This window comes from Podarcis gaigeae (genome assembly GCF_964106915.1).
Source record: "Podarcis gaigeae genome assembly, chromosome: 9".
Taxonomy (NCBI): Eukaryota; Metazoa; Chordata; class Lepidosauria; order Squamata; family Lacertidae; genus Podarcis; species Podarcis gaigeae.
The window spans coordinates 55,612,404-55,639,049 of record NC_139685.1 but is presented as its reverse complement, the minus strand read 5'-3'; the positions used below and the strand labels follow the sequence as shown (position 1 = coordinate 55,639,049).

Genomic DNA, 26,646 nt, shown 5'->3' with positions numbered 1-26,646 from the left:
AATTGGTAGAGTCTTCTGGTTGAGGGGAAAGACACAGAAAAATGGTTTGGGAGGAGCTAAATTCTTATTTTGGCGGTATACATTTAATGCGCGATAAATACAACTCTGGACAGAACAGGCTTTTGCTTTTCTTTTAAATGATTTTTTTGCATTTTAATAAAATTAAATTTCTTATACATGTGTGCGTATTTAAAGTTGTCAGCCCCAAACGATAGCATTTTTTAACTATATAGTGACTGAAACAATTCTAGAGACTGAACTATCCCTATTTAAGTGCAAGAGATAAGTATTTCACTCTTTCCCTTCCAAGAAGCTGTTGGTGACTTAAACAGCCCAATTTCCTCCCCTGGTGTTGTCTATGTTCTTCCTAACATTTTGTGTCCAAAGTACTGTGAACCATAAACTTGCACACACAGTCTGGCCAGTTTCTGATTTCTTTAATTCCCCCCAGCCACACAATCCTCACCACTTTCTAGGCTGAAATTTCAGCAGCCTGCAACTCATTAGATATTGGCACGAGGCTTTACAATTTATTTTTCCCTTTAATTCACAAAATTCTAACTGCATGTGCTACCTTGATTGCAATGAGCTAGTAAGTTCTAATTACCTTCACTGAGTCCCCAACCACTTTGCACTGGTGGCTGCCTCTGAATATGTATTGTGACCAGGGAATTGACACAGAGTCCTACAGAGAACATGTTGGGCTGGTAGGCTTGTCCTTGGGTCTCATCTCTAGGAAAGCAATGCCATTTTCGTATGTCAAAGTTCTCATGAACTATTTCTCTGTTTAAAGCAAATGGTTCTGTTGGGGAAAGGCTTACCACTCCAGTCAAGATTTTATAAGTATGCACATCCCCCCCCCCCCCCGCGCAAAGAGGAAAAGGGTTTTAAAAGTGCAAGCAAATGTGTAAACTCTGGCTTAGTATAAATCTGAAACATAGTCAAATACTTCATATGCACAGGTGTCCACTTTTAGCAGTAATATCCTGCCCAGTTTTCTGGGGCTTTCTGAAATTAATTAGATGAAGAAAGATTGTACTCATCTGAGACACAGCAATAATAATTGAGTCCTGACTGCATATGCTAATAGATCAGTGTGGGTGGCTGACTTAAAGCAAGATTTGCTTCTGTGCACTGGTATGCTTTCAAACTGCTAGGTTGGCAGGAGCTGGGACACAGCAATGGGAGCTCACCCCGTTGTGCAGATTCGAACTACCAACCTTGTGATCGCCAAGCCCATGAGGCTCGGTGGTTTAGACCACAGCGCCACCTGCGTTCCTTTTACCTATGCTTCCGTGTCTATATTTGAGGTGGTATAGAACCTATATTGTATAGACCCGTGTTGTGCTTTGTTTGACAATGGAGAACTGGTAGAATGTGTAGTGTAGATGGAGCCATACAGCATCAAGGCCTAAAAGGCCACTTTGTTCTGTATCTTGATGCAAGGCAAGGCCACCTGCCCACCATTTCCATGTGAGAGTTGCCCAAGCCTAACAGTGCTCAGATGTCAAAACCCAACAGCCCCCCCCCAATATAAACCATAGCTGTCAACCGTCCCTTATTTTGCAGGAAACTCCCTTATCCCAGCACCGTGTCCTGCTGCTGTCCCTTATTGATGATGTCCCTTAAATTTCCTGGGTTTCATGCTCTCCCGGCTCGGGAGGGAAGCAGCGGCTTGGGGTCCTTCGCTGCAAGAGCGCGCGCACGAGCTGCCGCGTCTCCATCTCTCCCTTTTCCCACTGAGGGGCATGTCGTGAGGAGGCGGAGGGCGGGCAGGCAGCCCCTCTCTTGTGAGGGGAAGCTGGAGGCAGCGGCGGCTGAGGAGGCGGCCTGAAGGAGGAGGAAGAGGAGGGGATGGGGAGGGATGCAGAAGGGCGGCACTTCAGCGGCCGCCGCCGCTCTGCAACCGCCTCATGCCGGGCTTGCGGGCAGCATGGGCAAGAGTCTCCCTCCCTCCCTCCCTCTCTCTTGGGCGGGGAAGGGCCGATGGAACTCCTCGCGCCAGGACACGGCAGCCCCGACGTGCTGCTTAACATACCCTCCAACCAATGCGGCATCTTAATGTAGTGATTTCCCCCTCAGCATCCCTTTCATAACTCTTTCATAACTGCAAAACAGCATGTCTCCATCAGTGCCGGATTTATGTATAAGCTAAGCAAAATCCCTTATTTTGGCTGCTGATCCCGTATTTTCGAGGCCGCTGGTCCCTTATTTTCAAATCTGTAAATTGACAGCTATGATATAAACTCAACTGCAGTTCACTGTGGTCCATTCACCTCTAGTGGCCTCAGCTGCTTTAGCTAGCTATATTAAGGGCTTGAATTATGTTCTGCATTTGCATTCTGAAGGTTAGAATAATGATAACCTAGTTGAGGAACATTCCCCAGAGCCTTCTTGCTCATTGGAGGAGTCTGAAGTCTACTCCTCTGAGTCTGGGTGGTGACGACATTGTTGTTGTTTTGATACCACCCTTCCATCTGAGGATCACAGGGGAGTTTACAGTACTTCCCTGGGTTTTATCAGGTTGGGTGCAGGATCCAAGCATAGGTCCTCCCCTTAAATCAGGCTCTGATTTTTCTTCTGAGCTACTGCTGCATAACTAAATCCCTGAAGTTTATTGGCCCAACGCCATGACATTCTCCATGCATTTTTTGAACAATAGGGAAAATAGCACCTAAACAGGACTTCAGAGTTTTAAGGATTCTGCAACTGTTTGAAATGTTTGAAAATAGTCTGTACAGTAAGATACCTAAATATCTCCGTCCATGGCTATTATGCCATCTTGTGTACAGTGGAGCCTGCTTAGCAAATCTCAATACAAAACCCACAATAAAAACAAACATTTGCTTGGTGGTATGCATCACTTTTATTTGAATATACAATGAGTACAAAAGAAATGCAGTAACTGTTTAAAGAAGCACACATACTTTAAAATTTATTAAATGCAAAATTTCACAACTCATAACTGATGATCTTTCGCAGCATAATCCAACCAGAGCTGAGCACTTCTAACTTCCACAGATGAGAGATGGGAAATCAGTGGCCTTCCACATGTTAATGGACTACAAATCCCATCAATCCTGACTGCTGGCCATGCTGGCTGGGGCTAATGGGAACTGGAGCCTGAAACATCTGGAGGACCAAAGGTTCCTTCCCCATCCCTCCCACAGTTTTCAACAAGCCTAAAGCTACAACTGCACACATATTTACTTGGGAGCAAGTTACGTCTTCTGAGTGAACTTGATCGTGCCATACATTTCTCTCATTGAAACCACTAGGACAATGCTTCACTTTGGCTGGATTGAGCCACAAGTTCTGCAGCCTATCTTTAGTTATTGCCAAGGCAGAAAGAGGTAATATTTACACATTCCAAATCACATTCCAAATCACAAGTTATATCGCGAAATGAGATTCAGTCCAGTGTGACGGCCAATCCAATTGAAATAATGTGCCACTTTTGTATAAACCCCGGGGTGTCCTTTTTCACCACAATTTTCACCCCAGCTCACAACACCCCAAACATACCCCACATTATTAGAGTCAAAACAAACCAAGGGTCCTCCTGAGTCACCTTTACAGGAATCCACAGAGCCATCATGTGTTCCTGAAAAGAGAAAAACAAAGTAAGTTGTTACAGATGCCCTCACCCACAACAAAGGCAATTATGGGTGGTTTCGTTCCCAAACTATATTAGTCATACTAGATACAGTCAAAATAGAGTAGAAAGCCCAAAGTGTGTGACTATGGCTTTGTGGTGTTGTTTTATCTTGTCCATAGCTCAGGCATTTGTTTTTTGCCCATTTGGGACAATTAATCAATTCCCCCATATGCAGAGCCTGAGTTCATTGAGCCTGATCCTTGTTAAAGACTGACATAATTATTCAGGGAACTGGTGTTATTCTGGATAATATCTTTAAATGCTGGTGATTTAGGGAGCAATCCAAACTCCTGCTGGTCCAGTGGAGTCCCATGGAGCAATGGGGCCATGGCTGCATCCACAGCCCTGCCATACATAACATCCCCTCCTGTTAACTTCTTAATACTCATGTGGGGAGCTATCTGTGTGTTTGTTTTGTCTCAGGCACTGATATGTGTTGACCTGTCTCTGCTTACTTAATACTGTCTCATGAGTTTGCATCCAGATGGGTGTCAAAAATGATACAGTTCATATTCACCTGCGCATTCCATGCCTTCAAAGTACCGGTTCCCATAGATTTCAGAGCAGTTTTCCATTAGATAAATGTACCCCCACTTCAGGCCAAATTGCCTTGAAAACTCTAAAGAAGAAATAAATAACAGTTGGTGTTTCGTTTTACCATTTATTAATTGTTCACAATTCAGTACTTTCAATCACTGTCCACAAACTTATCCCATTTCAACCGTGGTCAGGTTAATCTGATTTTTTAAGTATCTGATGAGACTCTTATGCAGTGCAGGACAAAACAACTTGCATTTTTTTTTTTAAAAAAAGTGAAAGTTTCACATAAATTTTAAAAACTGAAAAATTTCACATAAATTTCATTCAAGTCACTGAATGAAGGGGTTGTGAAGACTTGGCCAACATGGACTGCTGAACCCGTTAGCAACAGTTATCTCCAAAGAGCCCACGCTGTGCTAGCTGAAACTTGAAGAGACTCCCAAGTCCATCTGCAGATTTCACCCATGAGAATTTCCCAGGCGTTTTCTTTCCCCTTTGATAATTTTGGAATGTAACTTCTTATGCCTTGCTGGAGGATGGGGGGGGGGCGGGGAGAAGATGGGGAGACAAGTTCAGCAGTATACTAGCTGAGACCAACAGGAAATGCTAGTGAAACAGCTTTTAATGAGCTGTTATAAAGAAGAGTTGAAAGGAAGTGCTTTTGTAGCTTAGCAAATTATGAGGCCAGAAGAGATGAGGAAATTGTAACAATAATTAAAAAAAGTAATTAGCCTCTTCCATTTACCTTCATCGAGTCCCCAGCCAGACACTTTGCACTGGTGGCCACCTTTGAACATGTATTTTGACCAAGGGACACAGACTGGCGCAGAGTCCACAGGGTAACATGTTGGGCTGTTTGTGTCCTTGGGTTTCATCTCCATCAAAGCGATGTCATTTTCATATGTTTTGGTGTTGTACTTCTCGTGAACTATTACTTTAACTACTTGAAATGCTTCTATTATACCTTCCTGTAGTACTGTGTTCAGCATTCCCGTCCACACCTGATAAGTATGTGCACGGTTCTCTCTGCAAAGAAGAAATGTGTTTCAAAGAGTACAAGCAGAAACACAAACTTTGGATTATGAAAAATTTCCCAGCTAATTAATCAAGTAGTCAAATGGATTATATACACAAGTGTCCACTTTTAGCAATAGGCTCCTGCACAGTTTTCTGTGCCTTTATGAAATCCATTAGATGAGAAAAGCTGAGATTCATCTGAGATACAGCAAAACTAGCTGAGGCCTATTTATTTATTATTGTATTCATTTTAAGATTTATTTTTTTTAAACCACTTAATTATTTGCATTTCTAAAAAAAAAAAAAAAATATCCACAGAAAATGGGACAGTCAAACAATTAAAAAATCACAATAAAACCAAAATGCCAGCTGGAACAAGAAAGTCTTCAGTCATGAATAGAGAGTGTGTCTCTCTAATTTCAGTTGCGAGGGAGTTCAACAGTCTTGAGGTCACTCTGCTGAATGTATAGCTTCTACTAGTTATGAGCTGCGTGTCTGAGCCATGGGGGACCACCAACAGAGATTCCCCCAAAGATCTCAAAGAATTTCAGAAAAAAATATCAAGGACCAGTTAGGTATTTTTATTTATTTACATGGGGGAGGGGCAACTGTCCTATGTCAATTAAGTCAATATAACTGCTAGATGGTTGTGACATAGATGGAGCCATGGACGTCCAAGACTCTAAAAGTTCATTTTGTTCTGTCTCTTGCTGCAAGGCAATTCCCATTTGAGAGTCGCCAAATCCACTTACCTAACACAGTGTGCAGCTGTCAAAACCCAACAGCCCCCAATATAAACGCCACCGCAGTTCACTGTTGTCCGTTCATCTTTAATGGCCACTTGCCAAGGAAATTCATCCTGCAAATACATGAGGCATGATGTTACACTTTTCTAGACCAGTTCTACTACCAATATTACCTGTGTCTATCTATATTTGTAGACTCCAGATGGAACTGGAAGTAGGAGCAAAAATCAACGTTGGTTGACAAAGTAGATATTTATTTCAGAACCTACTGTTTCTACTCTACCTTCTTCAGGAAAAGTCAGAGAAACAAAGATTCAGCATTTTGATGTGCTGCTTCTTATTTTCCTGTTGGATAAAGAAATAGCTCTTTCGTCTATTCCACTTTTTTGGTTCGTACTTCTAGTTGGATTTTTAAAAATAATATTTGATGTACTAAAATGTCCTATAGCAAAAAAATCCACGATAGGCGCTTAACTGAAGTGTTTCACTTATTTCAACTGTACTGCCGATTCAAATTCCCTAGCTTATGATTGGAGGGAGGGAAGGTTGAGAAGTAGGAAAGGGGAGAAAATATATTGCTGTGCAATATTTTAAAAGACTGAAAATTAACTCTTCGATTTCCTACTTTATACTCAAAAAGCTTATGCTTCACCATAGATTTCTAGATTGTTTTATCCATTGTCACCGTTCCTGCAGGTCTAAAAAATGCATTAAAAACACAGACTTGACATTACTCAACAGACTCAACATTACAGTGCTACCTCGGGTTAAGTACTTAATTCGTTCCGGAGGTCCGTTCTTAACCTGAAACTGTTCTTAACCTGAAGCACCACTTTAGCTAATGGGGCCTCCTGCTGCTGCCGCACCACCAGAGCACGATTTCTGTTCTCATCCTGAAGCAAAGTTCTTAACCCAAGGTACTATTTCTGGGTTAGCAGAGTCTGTAACCTGAAGCGTATGTAACCTGAAGTGTATGTTACCCGAGGTACCACTGTATAGTGCCTGTATTGTTAGCTACGCCTGATTTTCCTTTTACCTTTCCTGCAGTGAATCCACCTACAATTCGTTTCCGACGAGTAGCCGTGTGGTTTGCAATGCCGCACTGTAATTGGGGTAACAATGTTTTGATCTTTCTTCTTTCTTTAACAAAAGAGATAAGCAGTGTCATGCTTGCAACTCGCTCACTTGCATTCGTTGATAGAAACTGCTTTGTGGTTTGATTTTATGACTTCTTTGGGCATTTAGATTACATACGTGCATTGATGATAATTGAACAAAGGAGTCGGGTGCACTGGCAAACCGCACCTCCTTCGGAACATCACATCCCCTGTTCTTCCAGTCCTTCACAAGATGGATTGTGAACTTCTGAACCGGGGAGCTGCCCCTTCTCGTGGAGGCCACCTGTGCAATCTAGAACCCCCACATATTAGGGATAATTGCTTGCAAAAATGCACATTTTAGAGGAGGTGCACCCAAAAATGTGTATAAATTTGTATACCTACTTTTCCTTTGTTTTTAAAAAAATGCAAACTAATGCAGAAACTGGGTGTACTGAAGATTGGAAAAATGAGAAACCAAAACTGGCAGATTCACCTAAGCCTACATAATAATTTTCTTTAAGCATATATCCTCCAACATCTTGGGGACCAGAACCAGGATGCTCTTTTTTTGGTCTCATGAGACCAAAAACCAAGCGGCTTTCATTCTGGCTCTCTGGCACAAGTCTACTGACTCTCGCCAGAGTGCCAGACCAAAGAATGGGACATTCCAGGATCCAATTAGAAGTTGGGATTGGCTGTTGTAATTCTGGGATATCCCGCTTAAATCAGGACTGTTGAGCGAATGTAAGCAACTTTTTAAAAGGTTTCCATTCAGGGAGTTGATGCATGGCACTTTCCTGAGAAAAGAATCAAGACTCAGGGGTTTCAAGGCCAGCTCTTTCGTTTGATTGTTGTTTTCAAAGGTGGAAAGGGGGTTGTTAAGCCACATACTCCTGTGTAGCCTTGAAGGCTTCATTCTCCATTCATATAGTCATGTGCTTTACACAGCTGTTCATGTGAGCAGCTTCCAGTACATTTCTGACAGCGCACTGACAAAAGTGCCCCAGAAGAGGTGATAAACCAGCATGGTGAAAATCACTGGAAGCTCAGCAAGAAGCATGATTTGACACAAACAGCTTCCCCATGAAGTAGCTTCCCATTTTCAAGAGCGATTAGTGAATGCATGTAATAAGTTCCATTGAGCAAAGCAGACTTTACTTATGAGTAAGCATGCATAGGACTAGACTGCTGAATCAGTCCAAGCAATTATCATATTGTCTATTGATGATGATATAGTGTATTTACCTTCATCCATAGACTGTTCGGCATCTTCTTTTCCTTCTGAAATAAAATAACTACTTTAAATTATTGCAACTGAAAACCTAGTTTCAGATCCCTAAACCAATGAACATTTTGAACTGATCCCTGCAGCTGAGCCTTCACAGCTCTTTGATCTATACAGCAATTGCAAGTGAACATGTTTATTTTCATGCTGCAAAGAACTTAGTGATGTCCATGAAATAAAAACACAAAATGTTACCTCTTGCATTTTGTTGAGCTCTTCTATTGCCTATTTAAAACATACACACACATTATATATAAGTAGGGTGTACACAGGAAAATAAACAACATACACCAATGCACACTATGCTAGGAATTTGCTGTATATTGGGGTTTGAGAATCTAGATGTTGGACATCCAATAATGCCTGCATCAGACTTGACTATTGGCTATGCTAATATAACCTTCCAGGTTTAGCCTTGCAGGGGTGAAGTTCTTGAAGAGTTCTTGAAGAGAGCTGGGAAGCCAAATAAGATTATAGGGTAGATCACCCTGTACAACTTAAATTGCATTTTCTTATATGCATGAGTAATTAGCATGGGGTTGCAGAGTCCGTTCTCGCAGAGCTGCAATTTGTAAGTTGCCAATTGCCGTGGTCCTCTCATTGTAGGACTAAAGCTGATTGCAGAGAGCAACTCGGAAGCCTTCTGCACCTTGGTAGACAAGAGCAGCCTCTAACAACCTTGGATTTCCAGATGTTGTTAAACTACAACTCTCATCAGCCCCAGCCAGCATGGCCCAATGGTCAAGGATGATGAGAGCTGTAGTACAGCAACATTTGAGGACCCAAGTTTGAGAACAGACAGAGGAACATTTAAATGGGCTGATCACAAAATTTGCAAGCAATAATATATACATTTTCTCTTCTGACTCAGAGAGACCATTGATTGCATTGTTCTTTTTTCAAATACTATAGTTTCAAATAGTGCATTTATTTATTTGTGGGGAAACTGTTGTATTGCTCTGTATAACTGTGGTTCCATGAATGGGCTGTTTTTTTCTGGGCTATTGCTGCCCAATAAGCTGAATTATAAAGAAGAGGTCACTCCTGAGAGAACCCTGAGAGAAACATAAGAAGAAAGTTATAAAATAATATATATATATATAAATTACCCGTGTTTTCATTTTCTTCAGCTCTTTTTTTATCACCTATTTAAAACATGCACATATACATAAAATAAGATAGGTGAACACAGAAAAAACCAATCCACCAACAAGCAATGAATTAGACTGGCTTCCATTATATTAAGGGTCTATAGTCCTGCAGATGTTGTTAAACTCCACCTCTAAATTGGAAGGATTATAGGGAGTGGCTCAAAACTACATATGAACCTTGCTCAGTAATACGGATGACTAAGGGCCAAAGTAGACATTGGGAATCCCTATTAGCTTTCCTCCTAGGGCTAATAGCAGTTGTGCTGATGGGGTGATTTCTTTCTCTTTCTCTTTGTGCTTCACTTGCTATTAATTTTTCTAGCATCATGTTTAATATGGACCTAGGCTCCATTCACTCCTTTTGCTCTGCAGGGTGAAGTGACTAGACAAGCATGATATGTAGACCAGACACATGCTCACTTTTTGATGAATTTTAAATGAAATTGTTAATAGTTCGATAGGTAGGGCTGCATTGCAGTGATAGTATAACTTCTATTGTGTTTTATATAGATATAGATACATACATACTTTTCTACCATGATACCCAAGGTGGTTTACATTTTTAACAAATGTGATTAAATTATGATTCATTACGATTATCACATTATTATGATTATGTCCTATTGCTGTGGACTGCTTTGTGCACAAATCTATTTGTGGAAAATGCAGAATATTGAACGGGGATGATTGCCTTTGTTGAGAAAATGCATAGATATGCTTGCAAACTGCTTCTGCTTCTACTATGAGAATGAGAAGGGTTTGGTTTTCAATTACCGTAGTACAAATCAACCTGCGATATCCACCTGGGAAAGTGACATGTGTTTTTAGCTTACTGTTAATTTTAATTATATTTTGAACTTTAAAAAATAGCTGTTTTCAGCTGCCTTTTATTGACAATACCGCTATTTATGTTTCGTTTTTGTAAATTGTTTAGGGGTTCTTTTTACAATAGAGAGGTATATATTTTTGTTAAATAAACAGAAAGCATTGCCTTTATGAGCCCCATTTAAATGAATGATGCTCATTTTCTTGAGCTGTTTTCTGTGTTTTTAGCTACAACAACCTATTTGGATGGGGCAGGCTGTACATCTAAGATGAACAAAAACGCAGCTGCAAATTATATATCAGTAAGTGGAGCACAAGGGACGCGGGTGGCGCTGTGCGTAAAAGCCTCAGCGCTTAGGGCTTGCCGATCGAAAGGTCGGCGGTTCGAATCCCCGCGGCGGGGTGCGCTCCCGTTGCTCGGTCCCAGCGCCTGCCAACCTAGCAGTTCAAAAGCACCCTCGGGTGCAAGTAGATAAATAGGGACCGCTTTCTCGCGGGAAGGTAAACGGCGTTTCCGTGTGCAGCTCTGGCTCACCAGAGCAGCAATGTCACGCTGGCCACGTGACCCGGAAGTGTCTTCGGACAGCGCTGGCCCCTGGCCTCTTGAGTGGCAAGACTGGCCCGTATGGGCAGGGGTACCTTTACCTTTACCTAAGTGGAGCACAAACTTCAAATCAAGTAAGCTACTAGGTTACAGAAAGCATCCCTCCCCCCTTTCAAGCTGCAATGTTGTACTGTGAGTTGTGCGGAAGCACTCCGTTTAGGTTTTGATATTGCTCGTCTGTTAATGAGGGACAAGTGGACATGAAGGATGGGCTGTGCAATGGTCTCAGATATCACCACAATTTGAGCTAGCTAGAATGTTCTAAGCTCATAGTGTGAGTGTGGGGGAGATTATTGTCTGAATGCAGCAACAAATAAATAGAAAGGTATACTCTTACACTGTGAGCGAGTCTCATCTTCTCCTGTTAAACAGTCCACTTCGTTGTTACAGACGTATTTTCTTGGAATACACACATCTGAATGACAGTGGAAGCTTTTCCCCCTACATGCTATCGGAAAGAGATCAGTCAGAATATAAAACACAAAATGGTACATTAATAGCACAGTGGTTTAAGGCCTAAGCACAAAGAATTGTAGAGTTGGAAGGGACTTTGAGGGCCATCTAACCCAACCCCCTGCAATGCAGGAATCTTTTTGCACAACCCTGAGATTAAGAGTCTCATGCTCTACCGATTGAACTATTCAGTTATTTTTAAAAATTCAGCAATGTAACTTTGAAACATTCCAGCTTTTCTGCTCCTTTGTGTGTGTATAAAGTTGAATGCTATTCTCTCCTTTTTGGGAGCAATGAAAACACCCCCCACATATGTTCATAGTACTGTTTTTGCTTCTGATCCATTGATTTACTTCTGATCCATTGATTTTGATTGGTGAAGCTTTAGTTTGCTTTGTTATAAGCCACCTTGGGGAATTTTGAGTTAAAGTTGGTATATAAATCTAACTGATACCTAACATGACTGAAGTAATATGACTTGATACTTTTAACCTTTTGCTCTTAAGCAGAGTTTAGAGCAATGATGTTTGCAAGCATTTGTTTGACAAACATATAGCTTTAAAGCATCTTTCAGAACCATTTGTGTGTATATGACTGATAATACACACAAAAATAGAATGATTACATAGTATACAGCATACCTTTGCAACATACTTCATCACTTAAGTCTCCACAGTCATTGACGCCATTGCATGTCTTAGAGGGAGGGATGCATTTTCTATTGAGACAACGGAATTCTTTTGGCAAACATTCTGTCAAGTGGGATGAGAAACAAATAATGTTTTGGTTAGATATTCTACAGCAGAAAAGGAAATACTGTATAGAAATCCATAGGATTATTTTCTGGGATGGGTGCACAGTAGCTGAAGGCATGAAACTATTGTGTTCAGCATAATTATCTGCCTCTGGTTTCATTATTAAGAGCATTTCTATGTTTCCTTTCCATCAGTGACAAATCCGAGACAGCAAACAAAAAGATGAATTCAGCATAGCATTCACAAGGATTTAAAAAACAAAAAAGAGATTTAAAACTGTATGTTGTGGGGAGGGGAACAGGATCATAGCGGTCAACATTTCCCTTTTTTAAAGGTAAATTCCCTTATTCCAAATAGGATTTCCTTTTAAAAAGGGGGAAAGTTGACAGCTATGAACAGGATCTGGCTCGCCCTGGGGGACGGGGTTCACTTCGAAAATTGAGTGGAACCTGTCACCTGACTTTATTCATGATGATTATTATTTAGTCACTTTCCTTGCATCAGTGACCCAAAGCTAAAACAAACACAACCAATAAAAACCTAAAAACACAGCAGCATGTCTTCAGGTAACCCAACTGACTGTGCACACTGACTGCATAGTCTCAAAGAATCCACAGTGTAGTTTGACTAAATATGCAGCAACAGCAGCAGTAATTAAGAGGCAACCTTTCTATCATATTGACTGAGTGACTGCATTTATACAATGCCTTTCTGCCAAGGCTCCCAAGCTGGTTTACATTTTTTTTTTTTAAGTAGAGCATGAGACTATTTCAGTGTTGCAGGTTCAAACCCCACATTGTGCAAAAGGTTCCTGCATTGCAGGGGGCTGGACTAGATGACCCTTGTGGTCCCTTGCAACACTATGGTTCTAAGATTCTATTCTATGAAATGGTGTAAGATATAAAGCAAAAGTGTCCTGTCATGCCAAAAGTCTCTTCTGGGCCTGATGGCATAGGATTCCTGGCCTGGGCTTTGTTGCCTCAGGGTGTTAGAATTCCTGCTCCATGACTGCAGTCATGGGATTTTTGTCTATCACATGATGGTATATGTTTTGACTCCACAAAGTGAGAAGTGACGGAGACAGGATGTTTGTGTTACTGTGTTCCGTGAAGTGGGACTACTGTCCTTTGTTCTTTTTCTCTTTGCTGTCTGATGCTAGAGAGAGAGGGAGCCATGTTGCAGTGCTCCATGTGTGTTTATATGTAAATAAAGTAGATTAGCCAAAATGCTGAGTTACTGAGGTCTGTCACGCACATGATGTGCAAACTCTGCGGATCCCTAAGTGTGCCAGCTATGTAGCCACAAGAGAGGTATCAACATGCTGAAACCCTGTGATATATTCAGTGACCACAGAATGCGGAGTTATCTGTTGCAAGGGGAGTTAATGCCAGTGGAAGGGTGAGGAGAGGAGAAATGGAGTCTCCTGTAAGTGTAGCATGTCTAGCACACTGAACAGGAATATTTCATATTGCGGTGTTTTGTTCTAGATCCCACTTGTCATCTCTACCATCTAATTATCAAGCTAGAAATGGCTTACTACAGACAATTTCCCCCCCAATAAAACTTACTTTACCAACCTCTGTGTGCTGTATGACACACCACTTTTGCCACTTTCTCATTAGTTTTATTCACTCTAGTTAAAGTACATTCCGCTAGGCTGGTCTCTGTTCCTCTGCATCTTGCCTTAAGGCACTCCAATGAATCGGAGTCTTCTTCTGGGTCAACAGTGTCTGTACGATCAGCCCCTCTGAGCAATGCAAGAAAGAAGAAGAGAAGTAATCATTGGCCCTGGACCACACATATTACTCATATAGGACTTACCCAATGGGAAAAAGAAAAAAACATATTGGCAACAGTCTTTAAACCAGCCCACCTTGTGTGCCAGGAGCCAAAACAACTCCAGAAAGGGAAGAGTAGAGATATAAAATGAAGTCATGGAAAAAACATAACTTTGGGGAGAAACTGGAAAAGATTCAATCTCTCCACCCCACCCTTTAGAAATTTGAAAGTCCCTTTGTTACTTTTGGAATATAAAATGCAATCTTTATAACTTCGTTTGCTATAAAATTATCATGTTTTATATATTAAAAGTGTGTGTGTGTGTGTGTGTGTGTTACAAATAGAGCTGCTGAACTGTAAGGAGCCTAGCATCTCTTTGGTTTTGCCAGTTTATGGGGAGCAGCCCCAAACACTGCAAGACAGAAAAGACAACAGCAGGCTAGCTGGGCAAATAATATGGCCTTATATAAGGTTCAGTAGTGTTCAGTAGTGCTCCGTGGACTCAAGAAAGGTCTTCTCAAGTGCTGCTACTTCAAAGAAGAAGAAGAAGAGGAGGAGGAGGAGGAGGAGGAGGAGGAGGAGAAAGAGAAAGAGGAGTTTGGATTTGATATCCTGCTTTATCACTACCCAAAGGCATCTCAAAGCAGCTAACAGTCTCCTTTCCCTTCCTCTCCCACAACAAACACTCTGTGCGGTGAGTGGGGCTGAGAGACTTCAGAGAAGTGTGACAAGGTCACCCAGCAGCTGCATGTGGAGGAGCGGGGAAGCGAATCCAGTTCACCAGATTACGAGTCTACCACTCTTAACCACTACACCACCACTACCTCAAACTGCATACTCTTGAGTACCTCCTGGGGAAAAAGCACTGGCTGTATGAACTATGGCCCTGACCTCATAATCCACAGATGGGAATTAGGACTCTCTCAGATGTTGCTGGACTCAAGCTCCCATCAGCTTCAAACCACCATGCCCAGTGGTCAGGGAACCATGACCCAGGGCTCTGCCTCCCCATCCTCAGGGAAAATTGTTACGAATTCAGAGCTGGGAGAAGTATGTGCCCTCTGAGCCCACCTTGGGCATCCCTATCTCCTTGGGAATTCCAGCACCAGAGGAGCACCTGATGCCATCTTGAAGAAGCCACATTACTCTCTTCAGACTCTAGCTGAGAAAGCAAAACAGAATCATAGCCAAAGTAAACTAAGTAAACAGCCAGAACCCCTTTAAGAGAAAGGACTCCATTAATCAGGGCTGAAAGGAGCTGCTCAAAAGAAGCTGCCATTCTATTTAACAAACAGAGCCACAACGTAACTTGCTGTTTTTAACTATATTAATTCTTTCTACATCATATAAACATAACTCTTTTCATATTATCTAATTGAGTAGAAGCAATTAAGGACCAACGTTTAGAACAGGAAATACAAATGGATCAGTTCTTATATACGTAATGTCCAAATAGAAGCTTTTGTGTTCCACGTATGTACAAATGAATCAGTTTTTTAAAACGTAATGTCCAAATAAAAGCTTTTTGTGTTCCACGTATGTCTTAGCGAATACAAGTGTCAAACGTAACAACTTTAAGGAGCAGTACTTGCAAAAGATGAACTTTTCTTTGTAATGTTCCACATCTGCCTTTGCAAAGTATGGTTGTTGTATGCAGCTGCTGTATGCAGGTATCAGAAAAGGGTACAAAAGATCTTAACATGTGCCTTTGCAAAATATAGTTTTTATGCTGGTGTCAGACGAAAGAACTTAAACGTGACAAGGATTTGCGGAATAATACCTTGTTTCGCCCTGCCAGCCTTCATCAGGCAAGCATACTCATATCTTGTGTATCATAGACATGGAACGAGTGACAAGGCTAGAACTGCATAAGTAAATATCGGTTTGACTGTGTTGTGTAAGCCATCCTATTTAAGGCTTGGTCTGCATTTGCACATTGCTGGATGTTGCTGGAGCAACATCCAGCCTGCACTGGCTGACATCCCAGCTAGGTACTGCTTGGAGCTATCCCCCTTGGCCGTTTGCTTTTTGGCCTTTGCTTTGCTGGACCTTCCTTATCTGGACTTACTGGCATTGCTTGACCTGACTTCGCTTCCTGGATTTCAAACTGGCGCTAGCAGCTAGCAATACACTACATGGTGTCTCTGAGCTCTTTACTCAGCACATGCCAAAATCCTCCCTTGCACCCAGCTGAGACCCTTGCATGGGAAAAAACACAGGCATGATGGGACTTGGAATCCAACAACACCTTGCAGGGCCACTGATTCCCCATCCCAGCTCAAATCCATCATAAAGATGGATGCCACTAATGCAGAGTTTTTCTTAAGATTTATTTAAGTAATATTTTATACATATAAGCAGCTCTCCATTCCACCCCCAGAATCTTACTCTGGAAAACCAAGATGTCTGCAGGCCACATTTGCTTCATTCATACCCCAAGGAGATCCACACACAGGTGTCTTTGGGGACAGATTCACTTCAACTTGGATAATTCCTGCTGATGTTGCATTTTCAGGCTTCAACGAAACTTGAAAGGTCTCTAGAAAGCAAAGCAAAATTTGCTAATGTTGGAAGACAGAAGTGCCTGGCATGCTCAGGTCCATGGGGTCACAAAGAGTCGGTCACGACTAAACGACTAAACAACAACAACAAGGTCTGTAAGGTTTACAAAAGGCAGCAATGTGGACAAAACCCACTTTGTTGTATGCAAGGCGCCATGTGTATACTGTAGTTCTGTCGGCGCTGTTCGTTTGAAGGGTGGAGTTAAAATAAGTGAAAGGATAAATTAACCTTGAATGGGAAGGCGGGTACTGTATTATTTAATCAAATGGCACATTCTTTGTCAATTTGGTTCCTCTCTGGGATGCCAGATTTGAATTTCTACAACAATTCACACAAATGCATACCAGGAAATGGCTGGATGTTTTATATAGAAACAAAAAGCTCAGGGTTTTCCCCCCATTTACAGGGCGTGTTTATTTTAAAGAGCCTGGAATGTCACTAAGCCAGTCTTTGAGCAGTGGACTCTGAGCGGAAAGCAAGCGAGACTCTCTGCTGCTTTTTGTGCATATGACTAGTAAATGCAGTGGAGGGAGAGTGATAAGACGTGATAGAAAATACTCTGTGCTTTTGGAATGACAATGTGCAACATTTTACAGGTAGGCCTAGAGTGTCAAGAGCTGTTACACGAGTCTAGGATTGTTCTGCCTTTGTATTTAGCTGCATATACATAACGCACATTTAAATTATTATATTAAAATTATTCATTGTTTTTATTTCTTACAAAAATAACTCAAAAGACACTTAACAACAGTAAATAACAATGGACTATCCCTGGGGTGGGTAGTAGTGGGTTAATGTGGTGGTGGTGGTTTGGTGTAAATCAGGTGCTCCAACTTTTGCAAGTGGAAGCACTATGTGCTAAGGCAAAGCCACAGTTTGATACCACCAAAACTGTGTAAGAATAATAGAATTACAGGCAGACATCAATGTCGGCACATGTCTACACCCCACCCTTAAAGCTTGGTCTTTATCAGGATCAACAATCAATTCAGAAGAAGAAAATGAAACATATTACCTTGAGAGCTGCATCTTCCTCTGTTCATAAATCTGCTCTTTTTACGTTGACATTCCAAGCTCTTTAGCTGACAGTAATTTAAAGTCCTCTTCTCAGTAGAACAAACCAAGGTTCCGTTTTTGGGGCATTGGTAAGGTAGCTTACAGAAACAGGAGCCATCCACACACCTCTGCCATGGCTGGCAAAACACTTTCTCACAAGAATTCTGAGTGTAGCCATTGTTTACACATTCTTCTATCAGATATGTATTGTCCTAAAAAACAAATGCTATTCAGTAACAGAAGTTGATTTGTTATTTTCACACTTCCTTCAGATGCATGCTAAGTACATTAAAAAATAAAATAAACACAAGCCTTAAAGTATTACCAATAAAAAGTGTTTCTTACAATGCCAACCATTAAAAAATAAATCTTTACCTTTTGTTGAAAAATTCCAAGTGGTAAGCATGAAATAAACACGAGAGCGGATAATGATTTCATGGTGAAGAGTTTCTGTCCGTATTTGGAATATTTTCTTTCCCTAAAATTTCCCCAGTCTCAGATTTTTGCTCTGTGTTTAATTTTTAACTATTAGCAAATATTTAAAAAGATGGTTCTGAAATAACTACGAGAGCATCCATGTGCATGGATGGTTCTCAGCTCTTAGACAAGATCCTGCTTAAACCTCAGTTCAATGTTCACTGCAAAAACGATAAGAGAAGCAAACAGGTAAAAAGACTGGTAGATCCCTGAAGGAACGTGCTCTCCTGTGCATAACTCTCACACAACTTTCTTAATACTTTCACTTATTTATGTAGCTGCTTTATAGTTGCCTGCTTCTCTGGAACAAAAGATAATGGATGATTTGCATATTTAACTGACAGGAGGCTAAGATTTCAAGGTTGTGTTTGGCCAGTTGCTCAATGCCTTGGCAAACGGATGAAAAAAGTATTTGTGCACTAAGCTCTGGGAGTGCCCGTTTCCAGGAATGGCTAATCAACTAGCCCTTAAAAATCAACAAATAGTGGGGCTGTACAGTTCAAAAATCCTTGTATTTAATAACAGGAAGGGAAGAAGGTTTGTGTTTTAGTTTTTCTTCTTAGGAACATACCGTACTCAGTCCATTGGTCCATCTGCCTGTAGCGGCAACCTCTTCACACAAGCCTTCCCACCAGGAGCCACCTCCAACTTTAAGTTCCTGCCCCATCCCTTCATTTGTACTGATACTTGGGGGAACCACACCATAAAACAGTTGTAGGGGGAGTGGAGCAACAAATGTTCTTTGTCAGGGCTTTTTTCCAGCTGGAACTCACCAGAACTGAGTTCCTGCACCTGAGGGTGGGCACCATTGCCATTTTAAGAGAACAAGGTTCATGGTGAGTTCCGGCACATTAAGACATACAAGAAAATGGCTTATCTCCAGGAATTTTGTCATGGGTTTAGGGACCCTGGAGGTCTGCATGTCTACATTCTGTAACTTCTCTTGCTGTACGCCAATAGTTATTTGGAAAGAATAGTTCTGTTTTGGCCATGCCTGCTTAGAAATAAGCACCACTCAGTTCAATAGGGATTAATCTCAAATCAGTGTGCAGAAGACTTTGGGCTTTGTGTGATTAAAATACACGTATTTCTTTCACTTTAAAAACACAGTAGCTGATTTCTCAGTAATTCTTATCACTGATGATTAGGAAAGAAGGAAGTAAACAGAAAATTAGCCCTACAGGTATTTCCCGCACTTTGCCTGATTTAGTAATGTATGCGACGTATAAAAACTTTTCTGTTGTTTCCGTCCAAAAAATTCCCAGTAATCAAATGCAGTGTCAAGGAAGCTTCTTAATAACTAGCATTCAAAACGCTAGTTTGGAAACAAGTTTTGCATGTAAAATTCAAAATAAAGTGAATAAGCATGTTTAGATATTTCCATAAGAATGCCCACAGCTACAATAGACATTTTTATTCTTACTGTTATGATTTTATTATATGATACATAAGGAAACACCAAAAGATTGAGGGGAAATTCTATCAAAAAAAATTTTCCCCTGGAACCTGATTCATCAGATGTTTTGGACTACGACTCCTATCAGCCCCAACCGGCTCTGATCAAGGATACAGACATACATTTTGTCCGCAGCGGTTGACAAAAAACTTCACATTGGAAGTTTCGCGTCCCACCGTTGTAGCAACACAAACGTATTGCGACACCAGCTTCCATCAGGCGCATGCAAACAACACAGAATGTGGAAACAAGCGAATTACGAAAAGAGACACGACGTTCATTTTTCCCGCAATATGATTTATTACAAGGTACGGCTTCTGCTGCCGCCAGTGACGTCCGAACTGTGCAAAATACTGCAAATTTTATAAAATACTGCAATTTTCTCTCTGTGTGTGTGTTTCTGCTGCACACGAACACACACTCCGTGAGATAATCCGTAAGGTAATAATATTCCATGAGATAACCTGCGCCCTGCGGAGCTCCGGGCGCCTGTCAATTCGCCTGCCTCGCTTCGCCGATGGGCTCGCCGTTCCTCGGACAAACAAAGCGTCTCTATGGTTGGCTACGCGTCGTAAAACGGAAGCGCGTGATTTTACGGCGGGCCTGCGATTGGCCGGATCGCTGGCAAGCGTGGAAGGAGAAGGAGGGCCGCCGGAAGTGGTCTGAGAGCGTGAGTCCTTGGCGGAAGAGAGGTGCTGCCACGTGGGGAGGAAGAGCGGAGTGTGCTGCGCTTAGGTGGGAGATCCTGTTAGAGTCGGAAGGGATCCTGAGGGTCATCTAGCCCGACCCCCTGCAATGCTGCTTGCAGGGGCTTGCCTCTCCTTGCAGGCGCCTGGAGCCCGTGTGGGCTGGGAGGAGGAGGAGGGGCGGGGGTCGTGGTTGCTGCTACAGCCTTGCTGTGCTTCTCTGCAAAACCCCGGGTTGGGCGCCTGCTTCTGAACCTCCTGGCCGTTTATGCAGCGGGGCTGTGTTGGGAAATACGTGGCTCTTAGCTTGGGATGTGGAACGCACTTACTTGCGAGTAAACCCCATTGAACTCGGTGAGGCTTACTCCTAAGCCGATGCGTGCTATTAAAATGACCCACTTCCTCATATGCTGGTTTTTGCCGTTGAAGGCTGATGCCGCGCCGTCGGAGCAAAATTTCTGTTCTCATCCTGAAGCATAGTTCTTAACCTGAAGCACTATTTCTGGGTTAGCGGAGTCTGTAACCTGAAGCGTATGTAACCTGAAGCGTATGTAACCTGAGGTACCACTGTACTGAAGAGTAAATAACACTTCAGTATAAGTTTAGTGTAATATTTAAGTTGAAAGCGGTGTAAGGAAGATAGTGGTGGGTGAAGAAATAGCTGTTCCCCTTCTCCCTTTGTTTTAAATAAAAAACAGTACTTGCTATATGTCCTTTCACAACACTGATAGAATGCCTATGATGATTTGAGTATTTAGGTAAGGTTTTGGTTCACTTTCATGGGCCAAATGATAAAGTAGTACCATTTTAAATAACTATGGTTCAAATTTTGTTGGAATAAAGTTGTGTTGTATAACGGAATTGAAATGTAGGGAGTCTTATTCATTTACCAGGTGTCTTAGACCAGGGGGTGGCAAAGTTTACCTTACCAGGGCCAGTTCACTCCAGCGGAGATCCCTCTGTGGGCTGGAGCACCCACGCCCACGATTTTCTGCATCTGCGCAGATGCGATTTCCGGCACCACAGAAGTGAGTCCCCGTGCTGTGCTGCATCGGTTTAGCGCAGTGTGCATGGACTCGAGTGGGCTGCTTGGTTCAGGGGCGGCTCGTGGGACGGTTAAATGACCCCGTGGACCACTTGTGGCCCATGGGCCTTAGGTTGCCGACCCCTGTCTTAGACTCATGGTTGCCCTTGGCAGACTAGTACCTTCCTACTCCCTCATTTAGCTCATGAATGTGGTAGACTTGCTGTCTAAAACTACAAGTACAGTGGTACCTTGGAAGTCGAACGGAATCAGTTCTGGAAGTCTGTTCAACATCCAAAACGTTCGGAAATCAAGGCACGGCTTCTGATTGTCTGCAGGAAGCTACTGCAGCCAATTAGACATTTGGGTTCCAAAGAACGTTCACAAACTGGAGCACTCACTTCTGGGTTTGCAGCATTCAGGAGTCAAAATGTTTGAGTTTCAAGGTGTTCATCAACCAAGGTACAACTATCTGTTTGATTCATATACTATGGTACCTAGGTTTTCGAGCGTCTCAGAAGCCGAACGTTTCGGATGCCAAAAACCTGGAAGTAAATACTTTTGTTTTCGAACACACCTTGGAAGTGGAATGGCTTCTGCTGTGTGTTTTTTCAATTTTCTCCATTGAATTTGCAGCCAGCCCCTTTGTGCCTCAGTTTTTGAACATTTCGGAAGTCAAACTGTCTTCTGGAACGGATTACGTTCGAGAACCAAGGTACCACTGTATTACAACTGCTGTGTGGAACAGCTAAGGAATCAAATATATCTGTGCATCTAGTTTTTGGATAGTTGGTGCAACTGAAATGTGAAAACAGAATGTTTTTTATGGGAGAAAAGAATCTCTTGTTACAGGAATTTTATGATGATTAAGTGATTGTTTGATTTCGATAACCTAAAAAACCCAAACTCAAAACCTAACATCTTATGCCTTCAACGTAACTGATCTTTTGAAAAGTATTTTGGATGATGTAGATTAATGCATGATAACGCTAGTGAATGCATGCAGTGAAATGATTGTCACAAGTCTAGAGTGATTCAAGCGCTACAGAGATATATAGGAGTGCTACTGATTTTCATGAATTCTTTACTGAACAGAAGAGAGTCATGTCGTATCGAGGAAGAGGCGGTGGTGGAAGCTTCAATCGTGGCGGTGGCAGCTTCAATAGAGGTGGTGGCAGTGGTGGCTTCAGCCGAGGTGGCGGTGGCTTCAATAGAGGTGGACGGGGTGGTGGAAGAGGTGGATTTGGCCGTGGAGGTGGTGGACGAGGAGGCTTCAACAGATCATATGACCAAGGACCTCCAGAAAGTGTAGTCAGTAAGTTACAGTCATTTCTTAACGTACATGAAACAAAACGTTTAGATCCTGACTTTGAATTCCTGATCTCAATATGTTTCCTTTTTTTATTTACAGTCCTGGGAGAGTTTATGCACCCCTGTGAAGACGACATTGTTTGCAAATGTGTGACTCAGGAGAGCAAAGTACCTTATTTCAATGCACCCGTCTATTTAGAAAATAAGGAACAGATTGGGAAAGTGGATGAAATCTTTGGGCAGCTCAGAGACTTTGTATCCTTTAGTTGTGTACTTTTGAATGTTTGCAGAAGATAAATTACTAGCATTTCCTCTCTCTTTAATTTTCTAGTGTTCCATAATCTAGATTCCATAATTTCAGTATATCTTTTAAGATTAATCTCAGCCTTGTATTTTAACCATTTACCTGGTTTTCTGTAGTTCATTCAAGTAAATGGGCTGTTGGAGAAGGGGTGAAATGCAACCCCACACATTACCTTCGCACCCAGAATAGAAACTTTTTTGTGTGGCTAGCCTGTGTTTTTACTCACGCAAGGGGCTTGTGCAGAGATGGAATCGTATGTCTGCCATCCCTTCCTATGAGTATAAAGCAGGCATAATTCTCTCAGCTGATTTACAAAGTTAGTTTGTTGGGATCTCCATTTGGTATCTCTCTCTGTGGGGGAATACAAAGCTTAATGTCCACATAGGGATGTGTGTAAGAGCATCTCCACCCCCATCGTTCAGTTTGGACACTGAGATCCAGCTCCAAGGGTCTTCTGGCAGTTCCCTCACTGCAAAAAGCAGAGCTACAGGGAACCAGGCAGAGGGCCTTCTCAGCAGTAGTGCCCTTCCTGTGGAATGCTCTTCCATCATATGTCAAAGAGATAATTTCTAATATAAATGACAAAAAAGCTGTAATAAGACTCAAACATTGCTTGGGCACTTTTCATCCATATGAAAAGAATTGGACATGCATTTAATGTAATCTTTCCTAGACAAGTCAAATAGTATTTTTCAGTCAAATTGTCGGAAAACATGAAAGCTGCTTCCTTCAAAAAGTTGCAAAAGGTAAAGTACCTATTACCCAGTGTTTCAAAATTCTGAACTTGGGTAAGGTGCATGAAAGCTCTCATACCATGGGGTGTTATTTAAGCTTACCTTCTAAATGCATGTGCAGTAAGTATTAATGGTATGTAAGTAGTCATTGAGTGACACTCAAAATGATGTCACGCGCAGAAGCAGCAGCCGTGCAGACGCGTTCTGCTCATGTTGCGAACGGGGCTCTGGAATGGATCCCGTTTGCAACCAGAGGTACCACTGTATTTATTTCTTTGGTTTTAAATAGAAGTAAAACTATATACGTATGTAATATCAGTGTTCAGTTGCTATTTAATTATTGTTTTTTCCCTATGGTGTGACAGGTTCCTATTCTTATATGTAAGCTTCCTTGAGTCCTGTCAGAGAAAAAGGCAGGAAATAAATAAATATCAGTGTGATGCTGTGAAACTTGATATGTCTAGCATCTGTTTCAGTGGGACTTGGTGATGACTTTACATGGATCAAGAAAGCAGTGAAACATAGGGTTACAGCAACACCTAGTTCTAATATTAGCTGTTAAATCTAAAGTAAACTTGTTTACTCTAACTTTTAAGTTATATACACATGTAAGAAAGGTTTTGGACAAAACCTAACCTCGGCCTTTCCCCCGCTCCCCCACAGTTTTATATCGATCCAGCAAAATTGCTCCCTCTTCAGAGATTTTTGCCAAGGCCTCCAGGTGAAAAAGGACCTCCGAGAGGTGGAAGAGGAGGCCGTGGTGGAAGAGGAGGTGGCAGAGGTGGAGGTGGCAGAGGGGGAGGTAGGTATTGTTGTCTGGATGCATGAAATAAGGTGGTAGACATTCTCTCTCTCTCTCTCTCTCTCTCTCTCTCTCTCTCTCTCTCTCTCTTTCTCCCCCCCCCCCCCAAAAAAAGTTGGAAAATCCAGGTCTAGAAGCAAGATGTTCCTGATGGTTTTGGAAGTTGTCATAAAATATACCTATGTTTTATTGTGCTTTTAATTATTTTTTATTGTGCTTTTAATATTCTTTTGGGAGCCGCCCAGAGTGGCTGGGGGAAACCCAGCCAGAAGGGCCGGGTATTAGTATTATTAATTTAATTAATTAATTAATTAATTAATTACCTTCTGCTTTTATTTTCCAGGTGGTTTCAGGGGTGGCAGAGGTGGTGGAGGGTTCAGAGGAGGACGAGGTGGTGGAGGTGGCCGAGGATTTAGAGGTAAGTATAATGGCAACATTACGGAATTAATTACCTATGGTACTGTTTCTGGTAATATATCTATGCAATATTCAGCTACCTTTCTCTTACTGTGACTTAAGTAATTGTTTTAAACCTGTTTCAGAAAATGTAGGGTTCCTTGGAAATTTATCAAGAGCTCCTGATCCTTACTGGATGATAGGTTTTCTGAATAGCTTGTTCACAAGTACCCATTCCCCCCCCCCCCCCGCAATGTGCAACCAAAGGAGAGCATTGGATGTGCTCTGTGGTGCATGTTAAGTTCACGCTCAGGGCACTGGTGATGATCCAAGGATCTGGTAAGGGGTCCAGTGAAATTCTGTACAACATTCAGCATAACCCCATAGTGAATGAACAGAGGAGTCCTCTGCAGTGTAGACAGTGTTTGTTGATGGTAAAAAGCTTTAAAACTACCAGGAGTAGAGTCAAGGCCATCGGTATCATTCATTATTATTATTATTATTTATTTATTGAATTGCTATCCTGCTCTTCCTCCCCAAGGAGCCCAGGGTGGCAAACAATTCCTAAACAAAAGCAAAGCAAAAATGTTTTAAACTGATTACAGCATTCAAAAAACAATTACAATGGTAAATGTCTAAAAGCAGTTACACCTAGAAACATACTTGATCCAATGATCTTGAGGTTGGCAGCAACAATATTCTTCAGCCACCAAATCTCCGTTTCAACAGAATGTTTTCAATTTTGCCCTGAAAGTTTATAATGATGGAGACAGGTGAGGTGCAGAGGTCCAGCTATTCCAGGAAGACATGCTGTTGTTTGGGTAGGAGCTCCAGGCTGAGCATATTCTCTCACCTGAATTTGTCAAGGCACTAACAGTTAAGTAATATTTAGGAAGATGCCTATTTTGATGTTCCCACGTGTAGGATGTTTCTATGTTGGGGCATTGTAACAGCAATACGGAAGGAGTCTTGCAAGTGTTTGTAACAGTGTTGTTACTACTGTTGGTAGTAATCCTGCATAAAGGTCCTTATGGTAGTGATGGGAAACACTTGGGAGCCCCATTTCATGTTACTTTTCTGGGAGAGCATCACATGTGAAGCTGGCCTTGGATAGAATACCCAGCCAAACTTCTACCAGTAAATGGTAGAATGTTATCTATAGTGCTTCAGTGGAATGTTAAAACCACAAATGCAGATGTCTACAATATTGCAGGCACTGCAACAACAACCTACCCATTTGTTATAAAAACTTGTTGCATTTTTCCAGGCTAGATGGGAATGATGATCTGATTTGTGTTTTTCTTTCAAATTAGGCAGAGGACGTTAAGTGAAGATGTTCTGGGAAATTCCAAATTAATGGTTTCATCTTCAGAATTTAATGAGAGTTCTTTTTTATGAACTTGAATGTCGTAAAGTGGACTTTTAATACGTTATTGTCTAAAGGAGCGAATATTTCTACCCTGGATTTCTACTGAGATGAACCAGTTGCAGATCTACAGATACTTCTCTTGAAATCCCCTTGGACCTCTTGTGCTCTTGACATTAAACAGAATGTTGTTTTTAAACACTTTTTATGAGCTATATTTTTTAGTCAAAAACTCATCTTGAAGTTGGGAAACCAGTGACTTCCTAAACAATAACTTAGAAGATGGTCTGCTCAATTTATTTTTTATTATCTGTCTTTGTATTTTGGTTTTTGTCAGTCTTCAAATAGTGTTTCATGGATTCATACAAAATTGTATCAAAACAACTTGAATATGCTTTCGCAGTTATATTTAACTTGGGTGTCTAATGAATGATATGTCTAAATGACAAAAGTTTTCTTGTTTTTTAAAAATAAAATAGGTAATAACTTAGGTTTGAGCTCAAAAGTATAATTGATGGGCATTTGTGCTAAATTCATTTTTCCATTCGCACATCACAGT

At 41.6% G+C, this 26,646-nt stretch overlaps 2 protein-coding genes across 5 annotated transcripts; one reads left to right on the top strand and one right to left on the bottom strand.

The window, feature by feature from the left end:
- Nucleotides 1-2,842: 2,842 nt before the first annotated feature.
- CFI (complement factor I) lies at nucleotides 2,843-20,015 on the bottom strand. Its single transcript, XM_083756594.1, has 15 exons — nucleotides 19,432-20,015; nucleotides 17,907-19,209; nucleotides 17,491-17,743; nucleotides 16,302-16,452; nucleotides 13,712-13,881; nucleotides 12,021-12,131; nucleotides 11,264-11,374; nucleotides 9,456-9,491; nucleotides 8,542-8,571; nucleotides 8,307-8,342; nucleotides 6,998-7,101; nucleotides 5,968-6,074; nucleotides 4,944-5,224; nucleotides 4,176-4,277; nucleotides 2,843-3,604 (listed from the first exon to the last, which is right to left on the bottom strand). The coding sequence occupies exons 2-15, from the start codon at nucleotides 17,967-17,969 to the stop codon at nucleotides 3,387-3,389; spliced, it is 1,773 nt and encodes a 590-aa protein (XP_083612720.1). The 5' UTR covers nucleotides 17,970-19,209; nucleotides 19,432-20,015; the 3' UTR covers nucleotides 2,843-3,386.
- An 82-nt stretch (nucleotides 20,016-20,097) lies between these two features.
- Nucleotides 20,098-26,577, top strand: GAR1 (GAR1 ribonucleoprotein). Of its 4 annotated transcripts, none has more exons than XM_083756961.1 (7): nucleotides 20,098-20,199; nucleotides 22,270-22,489; nucleotides 22,586-22,740; nucleotides 23,476-23,535; nucleotides 24,187-24,310; nucleotides 24,669-24,743; nucleotides 26,035-26,577. In XM_083756961.1, the coding sequence occupies exons 2-7, from the start codon at nucleotides 22,279-22,281 to the stop codon at nucleotides 26,046-26,048; spliced, it is 639 nt and encodes a 212-aa protein (XP_083613087.1). In that variant the 5' UTR covers nucleotides 20,098-20,199; nucleotides 22,270-22,278; the 3' UTR covers nucleotides 26,049-26,577. The 4 variants fall into 4 exon arrangements, with proteins under 4 accessions (XP_083613087.1, XP_083613085.1, XP_083613088.1 ...); XM_083756959.1 differs by having other exon boundaries at nucleotides 24,187-24,325; XM_083756962.1 differs by having other exon boundaries at nucleotides 20,182-20,504.
- The last annotated feature ends 69 nt before the right edge of the window (nucleotides 26,578-26,646 follow it).

Coding starts and splice junctions, on each gene's coding strand:
- CFI (XM_083756594.1), bottom strand. CDS start 17,969: ATGAAATCATTATCCGCTCTCGTGTTTATTTCATGCTTACCACTTGGA. Junction 17,744..17,906: donor TTGGAATTTTTCAACAAAAG/GTAAAGATTTAT, acceptor TTTGTTTTTTAG/GACAATACATATCTGATAGA. Junction 8,572..9,455: donor TGAAGAAAATGAAAACACGG/GTAATTTATATA, acceptor TGTTTTAAATAG/GCAATAGAAGAGCTCAACAA.
- GAR1 (XM_083756959.1), top strand. CDS start 22,279: ATGTCGTATCGAGGAAGAGGCGGTGGTGGAAGCTTCAATCGTGGCGGT. Junction 22,490..22,585: donor ACCTCCAGAAAGTGTAGTCA/GTAAGTTACAGT, acceptor TTTTATTTACAG/TCCTGGGAGAGTTTATGCAC. Junction 23,536..24,186: donor CCTTCAAAAAGTTGCAAAAG/GTAAAGTACCTA, acceptor GCTCCCCCACAG/TTTTATATCGATCCAGCAAA.